General features: G+C 36.0%; 1 protein-coding gene across 2 annotated transcripts in view; it reads left to right on the top strand.

Moving 5' to 3' along the window:
• Positions 1-22045, top strand: part of LOC114652678 (uncharacterized) — a 120475-nt gene that overhangs the window by 52201 nt on the left and 46229 nt on the right. For both annotated transcript variants that reach the window (XM_028803011.2, XM_028803010.2), the window contains exon 9: positions 1013-1106. In XM_028803011.2, coding sequence (XP_028658844.2) covers positions 1013-1106 — 94 coding nt within the window. The remainder of the gene's footprint in view (positions 1-1012; positions 1107-22045) is intronic.

Below are 22045 nucleotides of genomic sequence, written 5' to 3'. Positions count from 1 at the left end.
ATTTTATTTGTAGGCCATAAACATGTCAGAATATTAATGCACAAAAACATGTTTTGCTAATGGTAACTGGCTGACATAACATCAGTGTGAATTATGACTATGACATACTGCATATCGAGACTCAGAGTATACTTGCAATTTGGGTACTTTTCTAGAAGAGGCCCTGCTAATTTCCGCATGACACCACATTGCATTTCGCTCTAAATGATGGTATTGTCATGAATTATGAATTGCACTTTTTTAATAGATTATATAATTATATTTTGATAAAGTCTGCGTGTTATCTTGCAAAAATTTAGCTGAATATTGTAATGAGAATATCCTGTGTATGTTAACATTATTTTTTTTTAATTTAAAGTTTATACAGTCCACACATACCGGTAACAGTGTTTAATGTAATTGGCCCTGCACAGCCCTAAGGCCGCCTCTGCTTGGCTTCTTTTGTTTCACTTTGAAAAGTGAAATTGAAGCCATGCAAAAGAACACAGAGATATAAGTTTGAATGTGATCAAAGGATGTGAAGTGTAACGTCTTTTATCGACTCAGATGTGCTTACTGAAATGGTCTGCTGGCTGTCTCCCTGTTTTACCTATGATGTATACATATGCAGTATACATTTTGTTTCTTCCTTTATTGCCTTACAGTTTGTCGGTTAATTTTCCAAACTTTCCAAAATATGTTTCTTTTTTTACTACAACATACAGAAGTCCTGAATTACCAATATAAAATAATTTTTAGAAAAAAATATTATGAAAAGGCAGATAAAATAATTTATTTGCTACATATAGCAGTAAAATGATAGATTGCATTATTTATGTACAAGACAAATAATGAATAATGCATGTCACTTGTTAATGTAACCAGAACAGTTTATAAACCAAATACATCAAATAAAAAGTGTACAATTTTTGGAAGCCTTTTGAGAAATAAGAGGGTAATATTTGATGAAATGAGTTTCTTGAGAAGCTCAGCTTTTGGAATTATTTTTTCTTGACATTTTACTTTTACTAAGTTCTTGGAAAAAGAAGCAGCCCATTGACAGAGTTCTACAAGAGGAGCAAACAAACAGAATATTTAACCTTATTATGGAGCAGATTGTATTAGAGGTAATGAGAAATATCATTTTTGTTAAACTGTTTTAATTATTTTATGCATAATGTTCCTTTCTGCTTTCCAAATATATATTTTTTATACTGTAGCATGTCATTACAGCAGTAAGCAACAGATACATGTAGTAACACAATGCTTGTCTTCTTCTTGCCTCATTTCCTGTGCATAGTTTAGTCTACACTTTTCCCTATTTTATTTTGAAATAGAAAATGCCTACAAAATAGCAACTGAAATAAAGGGCAGCTTTAGAAGAAAAGGAGCCAGGAACAGTTCAAGGTATAGTTCAAGGAAGGAGCAGTTCGTAAATAGTAACAGTGTCTCTCTATTATATAAAAAAATCCTGGGACGAGACGAGACTTTTTCAAAAAGATAATTTCAAGTCCAGTGAGATGAGACTTTGTGCCAAGAGATTTAACCACGCCCACACACCTCTCATTCGTGTGAATGCTATTGTCAGACGCAGTTCTTGTGCTCTCAGCTCTTATAAATTTTTGAGGGGGCGGAAATAAAAGACAGAGTAGAAGACAAAGTAGAACATCGTAAAGAGGTTCAAAAATGTTGGCAAACATTGGTGCAATACATATGCAGAGCAGGTTAGAGATTATACAAGTACTAAAATTTGAATGTCTCAAAAAATTGTTAGTAAAGATCGCATTAGCGCTAACAAACAGAAATTATTGGTGAAATAACGTAACAGCGAAAAGAGATCGATGGACAGGGATGATATGACAGAAGTGTATAGATATTGTTCAGCTTTAAAGTTTAAGTCAGAGACTTGTAGATCGTCTTTGCCATTTCATTTTCTCCATATACCCTTTCTTAAAGTTTACACTATAATTATATTGAATCTACAATTCAATTTTCAAGCTCCAAATCAGTAAAAGGTGTAACAGGATGGAAAATGCAAAAAAAAAGCAGTAATTCTTAAATTTATTTTAACTTTTATTTCATTGCAGAAAGTATGAATCCAAGGTATTTCAAGTTAATAAACATCAACTTCTGCATTTCAGGCCTGCAACACACTCCAAAAATAGTTGGGATGGTGCAAATTAGGGCCACTAACACTGCTAAATACTTAAATAGTGATGTGATTTGAAACAGGTGATGCCAACAAGTGATTGGAATCATGATTTGGTACAAAAAGAGTATCCACAAAAGGCTGTGTCTTTGAGGAGCAAACATAAGCAGGGGATCTCCAGTTTGTGAGAAAATTATTGAAATGTTTAAAAACAATGTTCCTCAAAGAAATATTGGAAGGGATTTTCATATTTCTCCCTCTACATTGCATAATATCATTAAACAATTCAAGTAAGAAGAATTCCAGTACGTAAAGGACAAGGATGCAAGCCTAAGCTGAACACCCGTGATCTCCAATCCCTCAGGCGGCACTGCATCAAGAACCATCACTCATCAATCGCTGATATAACCACAAGGCCAAGGCATTAGTTTGGCAAACCTTTGTCAAACACTTCAATACAGAGTTATATTCACAAGTGCCACTTAAAACTATACTGTGCAAAAAAGAAGCCTTTATGTTAACCATGGCCAGAAGCAGCATTTACTTCTCTGGGCTTGGCCGTAGCTGGAATAGACCATCACAAAGTGGAAACATGTATTGTGGTTAGACAAATCGGTATTCCAGAATTTTTTTTTTTGGAAGAAAAGGATGCTGTCTGCCAAAGACAAAAAGGACCATCCAGACTGTCATCAGCAACAAGTCCAAAACCCAGGGTGTATCATGGTATGGGGTTGTGTCAGTGCCCTACTTCTCTGATGGCATCATTAATACAGAAAAGAACACTGAGATTTTAGAGGAACATGTGCCACCTTCAAGACAACATCTTTTCCAGGGATGTCCGTACATTTTTCAACAAGATACTGTAAGACCACATTCTGCACACATTACAAAGGCATGACTACGGAAGAAGAGGACACGTGTACTGGACTGAGCCACCTACAGTCCCGACCTGTCACCAATAGAGAATGTGTGGAGAGTTTTGAAATGAAAAATGCGACAGTGATGACATTGTACTGTTGCACACCTTAAAATGTGTTTGCGAGAAGAATGGGACAAAATAACACCTGAAATGTTTCACTTTGTATCCTCGGTGCCAAAACATCTTTTAAGAGTTGTGAGAAGGAATGGCAACATTACAAAGTGGTGAAAGCTTTACAGTTCCAAATTTGTTTGGAATGTATTGCAGGCCTGAAATGCAGGAATGGATGTATATTAACAAATGAAATAAAGCTGACCAGAAAAAACAAGAAATATCTCGAGTTCATACTGTCTGCAATGAAGTGAAAGTCAAAATCATCTTCTTCTTTCGGCTGCTCCCATTAGGGGTTGCCACAGCGGATAATTTTTTCCCATATCTTCCTGTTCGCTACATCTTGATCTGTCACACCCATTACCTGCAATTCTTCTCTCACCACATCCATAAACCTTCTCTTAGGACTTCCTCTTTTCCTCTTACCTGACAGCTCTATTCTTAGCATCCTTTTCCCAATATACCCTGCATCTCTCCTCTGCACATGTCCAAGTGAAAGTCAAAATAAATTTAAGAATTACTGCATTTTTGCATTTTCTATACTGTCCCAACTTTTCTGGTTCAGTGTAGTCTTTTTTTTTTTAACCAATCGCTTTGTATATTTGATATGATAATGTAATCTTGTTAGTTATATGTAAAAACTTTGTAGTGTGTGATTTAGCAAAAATATAATATATGAAACCGAGACTAAATGATTGACTAAATATTTCTTTAAATGCACTAATGAATATTATATACCAGGGCTAGATTTTCAAACCAAGAAATTTAGCTGGGTCAGACATTTTTAGCAGAAGGTAATGACAAAATTTAAACCAACACAAATGAATGTATTGAAAAACAAGTCATTTTTATTTATTCTTTCCTTTTTAAATTTGGTCACATCTGACACAGGCACATGAAAAGACATATAAACAATTAATAAAAAAGCTATAACTGAACAGAATCTGAGGTAGTAGCAATACTTGTTTTCCACTTTTGAAATAATAAATGTAAATGACCCAGTTATGTCACAAAGTGCATTTAACAGATTTAAAAAAAAAAAAAAAAAAAAAATCAAAGCTCTCTGTGCACAACCTGTAACAAGTGATAACAGTAACTAACACACATGAATACGTCTATGGCACACTGAGGGAACATAGGTCTGTTTCAAATCACCACATGTGTGTTGATATCGTGACATGTCATGCTACTGCATGGGCTCTGGATGATGGAGTCTTGGGGAGGGGGACATTTTGTGAGGGCTCAGGACACCTCCCTAGAGAGAGCTGAGTGACAGGATCAGGGTGAGAGGAGAGCGGATGGTAAAAAAGCAGGAAGAAATTCCCCCAGAGAAGCAGCTACTTTGGCAGGTTGTCACAGTATCACAGACAACTACCAATACTTGTTGGATACACAACGATGCGCTGCAATTGTGGGTTGAATGTTGCTAGGGTATACAGAGTATTGCATTCATGGTCTCTACTACTGTAGGAATTTCTGAACACTTGTGAAATGTGTTTTTCTCATTTTCTCTCTACATTTCTGGTGGGTCAATGGGCTGGGCCACTCGAAGATTGCTTCTGGGCTGCATATGGCCTATGGGCTGTCATTTTGAATAGGCTGGCTGTACATGGTTGTTAGTATGGGCTTTGTCCCTACCCCCCCATGATGGCACTGAATTGGATTTAAGTTAATCTCAGGATTTATGGATGTATATTTGCAATGAAAATATATTTTGTCTATTAAACTACAAAACTACAGTTAGGTCCATAAATATTTGGACAGAGACAACTTTTTTCCAATATTGGTTCTGTACATTACCACAATGAATTTTAAATGAAACAACTCAGATGCAGTTGAAGTGCAGACTTTCAGCTTTAATTCAGTGGGGTGAACAAAACAATTGCATAAAAATGTGAGGCAACTAAAGCATTTTTATAACACAATCCCTTCATTTCAGGGGCTCAAAAGTACTTGGACAATTGACTCAAAGGCTATTTCATGGGCAGGTGTGGGCAAGTCCGTCATTATGTCATTATCAATTAAGCAGATAAAAGGCCTGGGGCCTCATGTATAACGCCGTGCGTAGAACTCACACTATAACATGGCGTAAGCACAAAAGCGGGAAAGTGCATATGCAAACTTCCACGTTCTTCCGCTACATAAATCCCGATCAGCGTGGAAAGTAACTCGCGTGCACGCGCCTTCTGTCCCGCCCCAACTCCTCCCAGAATTATGCCTCTTTGAATATGCAAATCAATATAAATAGCCCTTAAGCTCAGCCTTCTGTGAAAAGACAATGGGAAAAGCACGGGGGAAAATATAAGAATTTCAGCGAATACCAAGTGGAGGCAAAGGAAAAACGTACTATTTGTTGGTTTAAACACTGGTGTAATCAACAAAAGGAAGATGATCGAGTGTCAGAGTGTCGGAGAAACTCGAAAGCTCAAGTTCACAAAGTCGCACAGTGCCCGAAATAAAAAAGAAATCACATATCAAAGTTGCCGTGAAAAGGCGAGTCGTAGCCCACCGTCTGAGTGTCATATGAAAGCTTATTAGGGTACAAACAAAAAAATAGGGAATATATTTAGGGAAATATTGGGGAAAAAAGCACGAAATGTCAACTTTAATCTCGAAATTTCCACTTTAATCATGTAGTTTATTTTGCCATTAAAGTAGAACATCATAAACTTCATCTTAAAATCGTTTAATTTACTAGTTTCTTAAATCCCATTGTAACTAAAGTAGCATGTTAAATGCTTTGTTCTGTATTTGATCTTCTATGTGCTCTATGTGTATGAATCACTACCTGCTTCTTAAACGGGCTTTCTCTTTCTCCGACAGGACACATAATCCATTACATTAGTGATATTACAGCTCTCTGAATAATTAAAATACTGAGATGTATATGTGATATGTTTTTCATGATGATAGGAATGAAAGCATGTTATTAAACATGGGAACACAGTGGTGCAGTGCTATTTCATGTCTCACGCAAGAGGCTTGCTGCGCCATGCGTGACCTTCAATGAAATAATTTATTACAGAAGTACTGTCTCTTCCAAATGTACTAACCTCCAATTCCTGTCCTTACTTTTCTTTTTCCAAATACCCAATCGCCACACAATCACCTATGTAATAGACCTGAAGCCATTTGTAAGCTTAGAACGCCGATTCTTCAAAACTTTTAAGGAACATTGAAATATCTTCATAGTACATGTTTAATTATTCCATCCGTCTATCCTTCCAGTGTCGCGTCAGCACCAGCAAGAATACAACGCAATGCAGGAACAATCCCTGAACTAGCTAGCGCTGCGGCACTGTGTCCTCACATGTTTAATTATTAACAATACAGATTATTTAAATGAAGTTAGTTTTATCTGTATAATATAATCAACATATTTTGCTGCATTTCATCTTAAAAATGATATCGTCATCATATGTAAATATGCACTTTATAAAGTGGCGCAGGTTGTGCAATATTATAACTGTAGTGCAAGTTTACAATGACGTAATTGTACTTATAAGTACAAACAGTTCTACAAGGAGCACTTGATGGACTGATTGAGTGCGTTTATAATTCTTGGGATGAAACTTTTTCTAAACCACGAAGTCCGTACAGGAAAGTCTCTGAAGCGTTTTGCCGTGGCTGAGGCAGCGTCTGCTTCATGCTGTATACCGATAATTCTCTTTCCAATCAGCTGCTGATGTGATTCCCCACTCAGATACAGTGATATAAATACTCCGAGTGGTGCAGTGAGAGTAATATGGAAAAAGACGATCTGCTGTGGCAACCCTTAACGGGAGCAGCTGAAAGAAGAAGATGATGTAGTGAGAGTAACAACGCTAAAGCAGTTATGGTATTTGGAATACTATGGCTATTCCCTGGACCATTATATTGCTGCAGGTTAATTACTGTACAATCAGATGCATTACACTAATAAACAATATGCAGTTAGTTTCAGTGTATTTTAAAGCCGTGTCAGGAATGTGGATCTAAGAAAGAAAGGGTGACCACACAGGAACAGTAGCACTGCTTTGACGCTGGGTGCCGCCAGTCTACAAAACCAAGTGGAGAAATTGCGTACGCCAGGGTATGAGGTACCGTGGAAATGTGCGTGGCTTTACGTCAAGTTTAGGTTTTATACATCGCGATCTGAGCGTGGAAACTTTCGTACGCAACATTTTTGTGCGTACGCACCGTTTATGCATGAGGCCCCTGGAGTTGATTTGAGGTGTGGTGCTTGCATGTGGAAGATTTTGCTGTGAACAGACAACATGCAGTCAAAGGACCTCTCCATGCAGGTGAAAGAAGCCATCCTTAAGCTGCAAAAACAGAAAAAACCCATCCACGAAATTGCTACAATATTATGAGTGGCAAAATCTACAGTTTGGTACATCCTGAGAAAAAAGCAAGCACTGGTGAGCTCAGCAACGCAAAAAGACCTGGACGTCCACGGAAGACAACAGTGGTGGATGATCGCAGAATCATTTCCATGGTGAAGAGAAACCCCTTCACAATAGCCAACCAAGTGAACAACACTCTCCAGGGGGTAAGCGTATCGATATCCAAGTCTACCATAAAGAGAAGACTGCATGAAAGTAAATACAGAAGGTGCAAGCCACTCATAAGACTCAAGAATAGAAAGGCTAGATTGGACTTTGCTAAAGAACACCTAAAAAAGTCAGCACAGTTCTGGAAAAACATTCTTTGGACAGATGAAACCAAGGTCAACCTCTACCAGAATGATGGCAAGAAAAAAGTATGGAGAAGGCGTGGAACAGCTCATTATCCAAAGCATACCATATCATCTGTAAAACACGGTGGAGGCAGTGTGATGGCTTGGGCGTCCATGGCTGCCAGTGGCACTGGGACAATAGTGTTTATTGATGATGTGACACAGGACAGAAGCAGCCGAATGAATTCTGAGGTGTTCAGAGACATACTGTCTGCTCAAATCCAGCTAAATGCAGTCAAATTGATTGGGCGGTGTTTCATGATGCAGATGAACAATGACCCAAAACATACAGCCAAAGCAACCCAGAAGTTTATTAAAGCAAAGAAGTGGAAAATTCTTGAATGACCAAGTCAGTCACCTGATCTTAATCCAATTGAGCATGCATTTCACTTGTTGAAGGCTAAACTTCGGACAGAAAGGCCCACAAACAAACAGCAACTGAAAGCCACTGCAGTAAAGGCCTGGCAGAGCATTAAAAAGGAGGAAACCCAGCATCTGGTGATGTCCATGAGTTCAAGACTTCAGGCTGTCATTGCCACAAAGGGTTTTCAACCAAGCATTAGAAATGAACATTTTATTTCCAGTTATTTAATTTGTCCAATTACTTTTGAGCCCCTGAAATGAAGGGATTGTGTTAAAAAATGCTTTAGTTGCCTCACATTTTTATGCAATCGTTTGTTCACCCCACTGAATTAAAGCTGAAAGTCTGCACTTCAACTGCATCTGAGTTGTTTCATTTATAATCCATTGTGGTAATGTACAGAAGCAAAATTGGAAAAAAAGTTGTTTCTGTCCAAATATTTATGGACCTAACTGTATATGTGTGACAATAGACCTGCATAGCAATAATTTACTGTAAAGTGCCATCATTGTTTAATCCAGGTTCCATGTCAGTATAAAATCTGGATTTTTTTTTTTTTTTTACTGTGACTACTGCATTTTACGTCAAAATCCAGAATTAGAATTTATTGGTTAGGAAATTCTTGAGCAGTAATACTGTCTGTATATTTTTGCCTGGCCTAAAGTAAAACTTTGTCCTGATAAATAAATGTCTTTTTTATGGATAGTTCTCAAAAATTATTTAAAATATATACTATAAATAAATCATGTTAATTAGTTGAAAAGATTTGATGTTGGATAAATACATTTCATTGATCCAATTTCTTTACAACAGCTGGAATTCTCCCTCAGTAGGATGCCAGATCTTTAAAGTTTTCTGTAAACCGATTTAAACTACATTTGACTTTACAGTGTTTAATAAAGAGAAGAACTGCTTTCAAAAGTTTAAGTATATTTAACTTGTATAGTCATTTAAGGTGCCAAAGATTTGATAACTAGCACACAGTCTAAATGACCTTGAACAGGATTACAGGTACTGAAATGGGATGGCTATTGTCCTTGATTTAATATCCTTGTGAATTTAATCTACTGCATATTTTAGGCTGACGTTTTCACTTTAATTCCATCTGTGTATATACCCATCAATTTTCTGAAACAATATCTAGTAAAGGGTCACTTGGCGCAGGAGACTAAACTGGCAGTATCAGATACAAAATAGTAAGGAACTAACTCTAGCAATCAAACAATTGCAGCACAAGTACATGTATATACAGGCCAATTAATGCTTTCCACAAACAACTTAGCTGTATACTGTATAAGGAGGAGGGACTGCAGACAAACAAGAAAAAACATTCAAATTCCACACAGAAGTTCACCAGCCCTAGCTGAGAATTTAGCCAGGGTCCAAGAACTGTAAATTGCAACAGTAACTTCTGTGCCTTCATGTTGTCCTGTTATTATTTCATTACACATTATTGAACAGCCATACTTGATGTCTAAATCAACTCTAAATAACATGTTATTTTGTTTTAGTTAAAAATTCTAATTTGACTTAACATAAGACTCCAGATTATGGTGTACATCCAAGATTTTACATGATTGTGATAGAAAAGCTCTCATATTTTACCAAACACAACATACAGTTTCACAATTCAAAACATAGTTACTGCACAAATCGTAAACCTGTGAATTAAAAGAGTCAGCTGCATTTTTCGTGATAGTTATGTGCATAAATTATGAAGTTGTCTCTATCCATCCATTTAATGAACCCACTAATTCCAATACATATCTAATGGCTGTGGAGACCTGGAGACAATCCTGGCAGGCTCGTCAGGCTCATGGCAAGAGCAACACAGACTGGACAATTTTGAATAGCAGAAAATTGGAGTGCCAGAGAGAATCCACAAAAATGATGGGAGGACATGGCAACACAAAACGTGAGTCACACAGACCATCTAAACTATTCATATGAAAGATCAAATAAAACTAAAATGGTCTGCTTTCATTAGTACTGTTAGACTTAGATGAATCAATAGCTCAACAGTCCCTCACATTAAGAAACTTGCTCTCCAGTCTGTTCACTGGACTTATTAAGAAAGAATTATTATTAACAAAGTATGTTGCTTTGATTCATTTAGCTATATTTCCAGTAATGTTAACAAATTTAGATCATGCCACATCTCCTGATGGCCTTCAGTGGTGCTGACTAATAGTACTTCTTGTTCCAAAGACAATACTTAAAAGTAGTCAATAAAGGTCATCTGTATTTGTACATTTGATTTGATTGTGTAGTTGATTTCAGTGAGAGAGGTTAATGCTTACTTACTTCATTATACCTGTCTTTGGCCAGGATTTTCACCTGTTCTAAGGTCATCCTTCTCTTTCTCTCTGCTTCTTTGACATTTTCTTCCCATATCCTTCTAGAAATCCTCCCGTCTTTTTTTTCTTCACTCTACATTTCAAACACCTTTTGGGGCACCTTGTTTCACTCATCCTTATTATATTCTCATACCACTATAGCTATTTTATTTCTATGGCTTCCATGAGTGGTTTGCATTTCCAATTCTTCACAGATTGCTTTATTTCTTATCCTGTCTTGTTTTGCTTTACCTAGCATTCATCTTAAATACATTTCAAGTGCTGTAATTTTAGACACAGAGCTTCTCCCACGTCTGTTGTCAAAATAACATCTGACTAACAAAGAATTAGTTAATCGTATAAAAATAGTTAATCATTGCCTTATAAGTCTTGAAATTTAAGAAATTGCTTTGCGAATATCTAGCTCTGTTTCTCATGGAGTTCATCAATTTGTGGCTTTACAGTGAGGTATGAGATTTCTTTTGGGTGTGTTACATTATAGACTGTAAGCTCAGAATTTGAATGATCACTAACCATTTTACCTTTCCTCACATAGTAAGCATATCTGTTTTTAGCATAGTCTTTTAATGTATTTTCTTTAGGGTTCTGTCCCATTTTATTCTTTCTCACCACTATGTTTTTGGCTTTGCGAACACACCCAATGTTTCCCTTCTTACCACATGTACTCCTGTTCTGATCTGTATACTGGCAGTCATCTTTATGAGTTGCTTTACCGCAGCATCTAGTTTTGTTTGTGACTTTACTTGAGGGCACTGAAATATTGTTTACTTTTTACAATCTGCTGTGTTGCTGGGAGTCCAGTGCCACTGTCATCACTGCTTTCTTAGAAATAAGTGTTAACTTCAATTATCAGGTACATTTGTGTAACTTTGTTTCCTAATCCTACGCAGATCTGGCGCATAGTGCATCCTGATGGACTGATTGTTTCTAAACAGATTTTTAGGACTTCTCTATTCAAATTCCAGGTTGCAGTTAAGAAATCTAAACATGATTTATTTCTTCACTGATTTAGTTTCCGTCATTCTAAGAATCCTAGGGTCTTATTTAGTTCAATTAATGTGGCCATTCACCCTCTTTCTGTGATGGGATTAAATAGCAGTGTTCTTTCATGTGAGCAGTTTCTTTCATCCTTTGTCAGTAAAATTGATAAAATTTGCTGTGGTATTGTTCCAACCGACTATGAACTTCCTACTGTTAATCATGGTATTGTATTTGAATCTTTTGATTCTGTCTCACTTTCACAGCTAAAAAGAACTATTGACACCCTTAAACCAGCTCCTAGTCCTCTTGATATTGTACCACCACGCCTCTTAGCGGAAGCCTTTGATGTTTTGGGCCCTTCTTTACTAGCCATTATCAATGATTCTAATAGTGCGGGGGTTGTGCCCTCATTTTTTAATCATGCTGCAGTGTGTCCCTGTCTAAAAAAGGCAGAATTAGATCCTGAAGTTTTAGCCAATTTTTGCCCGATTTCCCAATTACCATTTCTGGCTAAAATATTAGAAAGAATTATTTATAATCAATTGGTTGATCACCTTAACTCCAATAATTTATTTGAGATCTACCAATCTGGCTTTAGGCGTTATCATGGTGTTGAGAAGGCCCTCCTTAAAGTATTCAATGACATTACTGACTCAGGTGGAGCTGTGGTCATTGTCCTCCTGGACATGACTGCTGCCTTTGATACTATTGACCACGAGATATTGCTGTTGCGGCTTGAACATCTTGTTGGGCTTAAAGGGGCTGCTCTTAACTGGTTCAGGTCATATCTAACTGGTAGACACTTTTCAGTGACTTTAAATTCCTCTTTTTCATCTACTGCTCCTCTTAAATGTGGTGTTCCTCAGGGTTCCATTTTGGGTCCTATCTTATTCTCTATATACCTTCACCCTATTGGAGCTATTTTTAGGAAATTTAACATTTCTTTTCACTGCTATGCTGATGATGCACAGGTTTATATTCCCATCTGCAACTCTGCAATAAATCAACTGCACAACTGTCTTTCTGAATTAAAATCCTGGATGGCTAATAATTTTCTTGATCTGAATCAAAATAAAACAGAGCTGCTTATAGTGGGTCCATCAGCTAAAGCCGAAATTGGTCTTGGACTTCTCGGCTCTTTCTCTGTCTTTTGCAAACCTCAAGTCCGCAATCTAGGTGTTATCTTTGACAATAACCTCTCTTTTGAGAAACAACTGAATTCTGTAGTCAAGAGTTGCTTTTTCCAGCTTTGTCTATTAGGTAAGATCAAAGGATCTTCTAGGGATCTTGAGAAAACTACTCATGCTTTTATCTTTTCTCACCTTGATTACTGCAACTCGCTGTATTCTGGGATTAGCAAATCCCTGATACACGGGTTACAGTTGGTCCAGAATGCTGCCACTCCCTTTCTGGTTGGGGCAAGAAAGTATGACTCTGTTTCTCCAATATTAGCTTCTTTACACTGGCTGCCTGGCAGTTTTTGAATTGATTTTAAAATCTTGTTGCTTGTTTTTAAATGTTTACATGGGCTTGCTCCTGCCTATTTATCTGAATTATGTGTTTTACACCAGCCATCCAGAGTGCTTAGATCTTTTGGTCAGTTGTCTCTTGTTGTCCCTCGTACCAAGTGTAAGACTAAGGGGGACAGCAGCTTTTGCAGTTGCTGCTCCTCGCCTGTGGAACATTTTACGTCATTACGTAAAGGAGTCATCTACAATTGAACTATTTAAAACAAGATTAAAGACTCATTTCTATTCACTTGCATTCTGTGACCTTCAGTAATACTGATGGTTTCCTCATTGTGATTATGTAACATTACTTCTGTGTATTATTTATTTTATTTATGTTCATTTATTTTATTTCTATTTATGTTTTTCATGTTAATTGTATGTTTTTCTTTAATTCTATTATTGTAAAGCACTTTGGCCACAGCATTCCGATATTGTTTTAAATGTGCTATATAAATAAAGTTGACATTGACATCCTGCAGATATCCTCCAAACTTGCACAGTCAAGTAGTAAACCACTGCCCCCCACCCCCCTTCCTGGTTCCTTGTGTGAAAACAGAACAGCTCTGTGACAACCAGAATTTTGGAGAAATGTGCTGCATAATATCAACATAGCATTTCTTATCTAACTTCTCTGATGCAATTAGCCTACAAAGCAATCCACACGTTTTTTTATGCCAAAACAGTGAGTAACACTGACACTTTCTTCTCACCTATAATATCTTTTGCTGCTACAAGACAAACTCCTCCTATCTTTTAAAGCAGGGTGTTCATTGCTCCACATTTTCATAATAGGCATCCAAGGTTGCTTATGGTATTCATTATGCTTTCCCTTTCAAAACAGCATGTTGCACTTTTAAAAACACCACATAACATTTTTCTGGAATGATATACTGTACACTGAAGACCTCGCTATATACATAATGCCCTGGGTATCATAACATTTCAAATGAGAATGATACTATTACAGTCTCTACATTTAATAATGCAACAGAGGATGCAAAGGTTCTTATTTAATACATTATTGACAAAATACAACTATCCAGTTAACCACCTCATATGTAGTGTAACTTTGGCAGACTAATGCAGTACATTGTTACTCAAACATAGATTATTCAAAATAAAAGAAGCTTCCAATACATTATATTAACAAAAAATATCGCAGTGGTGGATATCATCTTTTACTCCTGAAAAACATTCAGCCAGAGCACTAGGGAACAAATGGTAGCTGGTTAAAAGTAAAATTCCATCCATTATAGAGAAGCATTTTATCTTTTAAGCAATGAAATTTACAAAGAAAATGTTGCCAGCAAGTATCGTTGAAAGCAGACTTCTAAAATTTTGGTATATTTTTATTTTGAACATAGTTGGTGGTTAGGAAATGCTGAGCAAGAAAATGCTGCATATCCTGTTGTGGTTAAAACTTTTTCTTGTGTTCTTTAGCGCCTCGGCTGCTCACTAGAATATAAATGGTTTTGATGTAGCCATAAAAAAGCAGTAGATTTCAGTGCCTTCACAACTAGTGAAGGAATAGTTGACAAGCAACTCACTCTATGATTAAGGTAGGAGACATAACAACACATTTGAGGAGTGTATTATTTAACAAAGCTCCCTATCAACATTAATATCCCTACTACTGATTTTCTTTGAATTGGCCCCTGTGATGATATATTGAATTAGGAAGGCTTGAAAATGTATATATATTTGTATGTATGTGTGTGAACATCTGGCTAGGATTATATGGCTGTTAAATGTTAGTTTCTGTGCATTTACTGATGATTTGCATAGCAGTGAAAGTAAGTATGTACCTCTTGGCCTCTGGCACTTGGTAATTTCTTATACTAACATATATTAACATGAAAGGTATACTGATGCATTGTTTTATATTATTATTTGCATTACAGTTTTTGAGCATTTTCATGACTTTCCTCAGTATGAAGCAAGCATTGATTTGTGCACATGAATGCAAAGGAACTAAAGTCATCTATGACCACACTTTCACATATGTAGATATAATGGATACTGTTTCAAAAATCATGAGACAGGAAATTGAGATTTGTATTATGGGTTATCATGTGAATCTAAATATGTCTTAGTATTAAACAAAAAAGAATACAATAAAGCAAATAATTATCCTTCCATTTCATTAACTTCGTTAGTCTAATTGATTGGACGATGGGAGCTGGAACTGTTCCCAAGCAGCACCAGTTGCAAGATAGATAGAAAATTTACAGTAGCCAATCAAACTAACACATAGATCTTTGGGATGGGAAAGAAATATCTAGACAAAACATAAGTGACAAGACTAGGATTTTAACCCAGTCTTCCCCAGTAGTTGTGAGGCTGCAGTGCTAAACGATGTGCCATCATGTTGCCTAAATTATAACAATAATGATCTAAAAATAATAGGAAAAGGAAAACCAGTGCAACCAGAAGCATCTTACTTTTGGCGTATTGTATGGGTGCAATCAGATATTAGTAACACTTTTAGCTTAGGTACTGCAAAAAATGCATCTATTACTTATTTACTCTTATGTAATAAGAATTGAACATACGTTTCTTTGGGTCTTTATAACACAAAACATCAGTAAAGAGTTTATTCATCTCTGCAATGTGACCTACTAACAAAACTTCACTTTGGAGTTGTCTGAGGTGACTTAACGGAGGCACATTTCTCTTGATATTACATATTTAGTATAAGACTTGTGAATCCTTCATATTAACAAGTAGTTTACCTTCATGTCAATATGCCACACTGCACAGAGATGAATAACCTATCTACTGATGTTTTATAAGTGTTAGGAAGACCAAAAAAGCCTTTGTTAAAGTCTTGTTACATAAGAGTAAATGCATAATAGATGCATTTTTGCAGTACATAAACTAAAGTGTGACAACTCCATCTAAGTGAATAGCAGTGATCTGTTGTTTTCTAAATATTCCTTGTTATGTGCCAGCTTTAAAAATAACAATTTAGCACTTGTTGTTTCACATAATACACGTAATTTAGCAATTACATGAAAAAAAATATGTACGGTATGTTTTAACGTTCTAAATTATACCCCGCCATTAAAAGAATTATACAGTTATTTAGTATAATATTCACATACGTGCCAGGTTGTTGTCTTGATTAAATTTTACTACTTGGTCTGAAGTAAGGAAAGAGTCCACTGAGTGAATGCATACTCCCCATCAGATGCTAACAATTATGAATTTTTGGTTAAAAGCCCCAAAGGAAATAAAGAAATACTCTGGTTAATGTGCTGGCATATTAATATGCACAATTAGTTACTGGAAATGTTTGCTCATATATCTCATTGAGTGGGCTGTGCTTGAGTTTGTTTTTTAGCAATGAGATATTCCACTCACGAGACAGCAGCCCTTGTGTTTGAATAATGGAGCTACTCAAAGCAAAGAATTTTCATTTTAATAAAGCTTTTCTCTATTGTCCTTTTGTTTCACTATACCTAGAGATCTATTTTCAGTAGCCTAGTTGTTTGGTCATTTGTATGGATGGATCTCCATTCTCAGGTAGTCCTTTATAACATCTACAGCTATCATCTGCAATAACAAATTTCTTAAGATCCACTATGTTATCATGCATAACCCTGTATTATATTCTTGTATACAAAACAAAGCAGTTTGTGAGAGATATAACATAAAATAAAGATTGATTAATTGAATCTGTAAATGTTTACAGCAGAGCACACAGAAACAACATTATTTTTTGCTGATCATGATTCCATACCACTGCATGATATGTTGATCTGTTTCAAGTAACACCTGGCATGTAGCTATCATCCACGTTATTAAATTTAAAGTGTTCTTATTTTGACCCCTTTTGAATTAAGTAGACGTTCATAACTGTATTACAAGGCTATATGATAAAAAAATTAAAAAGCAAATAGCCACATGACCTTGAAATCAAGCTTCACTTTAAATGACACACTTATTTAAATCGGCAAGCTAAGTCTTTGTCATTTTTATTTCATGGAAATAGAAATAGCATGCAATATTAGCTTGAATCAAGTAGATGACTAATCTGCAGCTGATGTGGCACAAACCTCCACATTATGTGTTCAAATGGTTATGGGTGTTAAGTTTAAAACCCAAGTAGGCCACTTCAATATGTTTCTCTGAACTCACTCTGTGATCCTGAACAATCACCTAACCCGCTTGTGCTTCAATTTAAAATATACAATGCCATGAAGAAGTATTGTTTTCTGTATTGCTGCATATTTTTTGCATTGCATTTGGATGTATCTTGTTATTTTAAAAGTTGTTAATTGTAAGGAGAGAGGAGAGTTTGTAACAAAAACATACTGAGGTTTGGTGTTTCTCCTTCATTTGTTTCTTGTGCAAGCCAAGCAAATGTGCATTCTTCAGGTGTGCAAAACTATTGTTCACCTTGTAAACTTACCTTAAGGATAATTAGACTACCATGTTAGGTTTGAAGGGTAGTGCTACGCTGGCGGTCACAGCTCTTGTGTATATGAATAATAATAATAATAATTCATTACATTTAGTGTAATGTTTACATACTCTGTCCAGTCATTTTTAATTTTTCTCAATTCAGTTCAGAGTTTCAGGGTTTACAGTCTATTCTAATAATATTTGATGCAGATAAGGAGCCAACCCAAGATATGGCATTAGTCACTTATAGGGCACTTTCACTCAGTGTTATCAGGTACACATTCTGGATGCTAGAGGAAATTCAAGAAAAATCTGCACAGATTCCTTGAGAACAGGCAGTCTCCACAAAGAAGGTGACCTAACTAAGATTCAGACTTAAAACTTGACAACTGTTAAGCAGCGACTGCCATGCTAACTAATGCACCACCTACATATACACAAAAGGCTAAAAGTGCTATTAACATTAATCCATATATGGTAGGACTTTTAAAATCTGTTAACACTTGAGTAAACTTGAAAGTTCAGCAATTCAAAACATTCATGCAAGAGTAAAAACCTACTTTTATGTAACAGATTAAACAGCTCATAAACATCTATTAAACACAATTGCTATTTTGATAAAAAAAATGCTGCTTTGTTTTTGTCTCTCCTGAGGCATATTTTTCTTTGTTGTAATATTGTCCTGACCGCTGCATCATTTTACTGTTTGTTTTTTCTTTTTACTTTGTTTTGAAAGCTATCCTATATGATTGCATTTTCTTTATGTGGGGTAATGTCTCAAAGGATATTAGAGAAATAGATGAAAAATAAAATGCTAAATTATATGTTTTTATCAACTACTGTGGCATAGTCAGGGTATAATCGTCTTGACGGTAAAAGCCTTTCCTTAGCTTTAATAATAATGTTGTTTAAACGTAATGTCTTCACAGCTGCAATAAAAACTGTACATCTGAAAAGCATAGTGCAAGTAGTTTCCCAGAAGTATCAGGTTTTTGTACTAGCTAATTCAATTCAGCCTAATTTCTTTTTAAATTGTGCAATTCTTGTTGGTGGGCTGTGAACACTGTTCAATTTTATATTTCTGCAAAAAAGTATTTTCCCCTTCCTGATACATTCAGTTTATGTATATTTGCGACAATGAATGAATTCAGATCTTTACACTAAATGTAATAGTAGACAAAGTTAATCTGAGTAAACATATAACACTATTTCTAAATTGCAACTTAAAGTATTTAAGTAAAAAAGTTATTCAACACCTTTATTGTCTGCGTGAAAAGGCAATTGCCCCCTTATTACTCACTCAAACAGCTGACCAAAGTTCACTGATAATTAGACTCAGCTGACTGAAGTAGCCAGACCTGATTTCAGCCAGTCATGTTTAATCTAAGCCTCATCATGAGATTGAAGCAAGAGAAATTCCAGAAGAGATGAGGGGAAAAAAGGTTATTGAAATTTACCTATTAGAAAAGGATTGCAAAGGCATTTCTACAGCTCAGGGACACCACAGCACCTACGTGAGAGCCATCAGGTGTTTTCTCAGTACAGGAACCAATGAGTTCCAGTCTGATGTAGGCCCTGGGCCACTTTTGGTTTCTTTTGGTTTCTACAAGGTAACATGTGGTTGGCTGTGTGATAGTGTGAGGGTGCTCTGCTGCCTCAGGACTTAGAAGACTTGCCATTATTGAAGGAACAATGAAATATGTACTTTACCGGAATATTCTTAAGGAGAATTTCCAGTTATCTATCTGTAACCTGAAGTTGAAGCGTTCTTGGGGTATGCCACAGATCAATGAACCAAAATACAAAACTAAGCATACAACTAAATGGTTCAGAAGAAACATGATTAAAGTTACTGGGCTACTTTAAAAAAGCCCTGACTTGAACCCAAAAGAGAGGCTTGCAGACCTACCAATGTGTTTGAATGAAAGCAGTTATGCAAAGAACTTCCTTGACAGTGATGTAAAAGACTGCTATCAAATTATAGAAAGTGTTTACTTGCAATTATTCCTGCTAAAGCTGCAGCAACCAAGTACAGAAACTATGGGGGCAATTGCTCTTCAACTGGATGATAGGGGTATTGAGTAACGTTGTTCCTTGAATAAATGAAGTAAAAATTTAATAACTGTATTATGTGTTCACTCAGATTCCCTTTCTTTAATATTGTGTTTTGTCTAAAGTTCTGAGACCATTCATTGTGTAAAATAAGCAAAAAATAGAGGATATCAGGAAGGGTTAAATACTTTTTCACAGCATTGAAAAGGTTTGAAATTAGAATGAAAAGAAGCTTTGCACACCCACCTCTCTGAATTCTTTCTTAATTTCATAATTTGAGAGGCTCCAGAAAGATATGCTGTGTAAGGTGCAGTGCCTATCATATTGCAGCTTTGACATTTAAATGCCCTACAGAAGCTGGCTTCCTTGGCAAGTATGGTGCTACAGTATTTTCATTCTTCACAAAATGCCAAAGTATGTGGTCAGAAGATAATCTCCAAAGGTTTCACATTTATGTAGTGATTTCTTAAGTTGGACCTTGCACGGTAATGTGAACCTAGAATTCTTATTTGGAAGTACAAATGCTGGCTGCTTTATAACGATGGATATCACAATGACCTTGTAGTCTGCTATGTAAAAGACACCAGCAGAATGTTACTTGTTATCTTAACAGACTAGTGCATTGGTACAGTAGAGGAGACCAGACATTGTGTGTGGCCATGACTTGAGACCATGCTGCCACCTTGTTGCAAAGTTTTCTCTGTTATGTTGCACCAGTAAAAGAGACTCTCATCTGGGCTTGCTGAGATATTTTTGGAGACGTTACAATTTGCTAAGAATTGTGTTAACCAAACCTGGTTTCAAGCAGGTGGAGGGCATTAAAGACCAAGTCTATGCTGAATTATTTAGGTTTTAAGTAGAACTGAGATCTTTGTAGATAGATAGATAGATAGATAGATAGATACTTTATTAATCCCAATATGCTGAGATATAAAAGTTTAAACTAAATGAGCCATTAAAATGCTGTCATAAACCATTTCTGTTATTTTCATATGCCTTTTTCTTGTTATGTAACAACTCTTGTCAAAAGAGAAAATCCTATTTCCAGGCCAACAAAAAAAATCATAACCGAATGCCAATCATGAAAGATAAAAATAAATCCTGAATCAAAGCAATTATTCTTTTTGTTGGCCTTCGGATTGCTTCTATGACACAGTACTGCAAAGGCTACATTTAAAACATGCATTCCAGGTTACTTTGAAAGTTTGTGCTGAAGTGAATAGGCGTCTGCTGTCTGCTTTGAAATGCACTCTTTCCTTTTAGTGAGGTCCTTGAAAAAGTAAATTATCTAGAAAGACATATTCTTTTCTTTGGCCACTGGAGCCCAAAATTGACGAAAGGGATAAACAAAATGAATGCCTTATGCGTGAAGAAAGAATTTTAAATTGATGTTTTGACCTGCAGGCTTTTCAGAAATTGACTAAAAAATAAAATGTGGTCTATTATGTGTAAGTGTATTTTGCTAAGGAGGCAGTTCATCAAAACATAACCGTTTAACTGTTTTTTTCTTGTACCTATAATTATACAGTTTTTTAGTACCGGCAATGCTTTTGTGTATCAGTGGTAATGGCTGCATGTTTAAAAGTGCTATGACATACGTTTAGAATAAAATTGAAAAATAAGTTTGAATTTAACACTTCTGTATTCTTCTACCTAAGTGAACCTATTTAATAATATGCATAATATCTAATGCACAATGTCTTCTTATGGTATAAAATTAACTATACACAACATAGTGGAAAATAGTATATAATATTTCTGTCTTTCGATCAAATGTTAATTATTTACTACAGCATAATGGCTGCCACTACAAAAAAACATTATTGTGTAAACAACACTAAGTAATTAATTTAAAACGTTTTTTTTTTTTCTTTTTCTAAAGTCACAAATAAGCAGAGTCTTACATTTCAATAGCCATTCAATGTGAGAATAAGTGCTGGATCATCCATTTATTTATCTTCTTATCCCAGCAGAAAAAAACTAAAAATTCACTAGCACTGGATGGGATTACTTAAAACATTCAAGGAACAAATTGCACGTAGACATCGACCAGGCTTAAAAGCTGTGAGGTCATTGCATGACCTGCCAAGTCATCACACCAAGAGCGTAGTCAGGAATAGATTTTAGGGTGGCCCTGTGTAAAAATGGATGTTCTAGTTTTTAGTAGGATATATAAGGGCACTTTTCCAAAAAATACATATATTCATACTGTGGTACATTAACATAACTGAATTATTTGGACCATGCAAATGTTGACAAAATACCCAGCCACAGGGGATGCACAAACCAGTGTTTTTTTGTTTTTTTTTGTGCCGTTCCCAGGCCCAGATAAATGGGGAGAGTTACATCAGGAAGGGTAACTAGTGTAAAATTTTGACAGATCAATATGCGGACAATACAGATTTCCATACTGGATTGGTCGAGTCCCAGGTTAACAACGTCTGCCGCCAGTACTGTTAGCCAACAGGGTGCTGGCAAAAACTGGGCTACTGTTGGCTGAA

This window comes from Erpetoichthys calabaricus, chromosome 5, assembly GCF_900747795.2.
Source record: "Erpetoichthys calabaricus chromosome 5, fErpCal1.3, whole genome shotgun sequence".
Classification (NCBI taxonomy): domain Eukaryota; kingdom Metazoa; phylum Chordata; class Cladistia; order Polypteriformes; family Polypteridae; genus Erpetoichthys; species Erpetoichthys calabaricus.
This window is presented reverse-complemented; position numbering and strand designations above follow the sequence as displayed.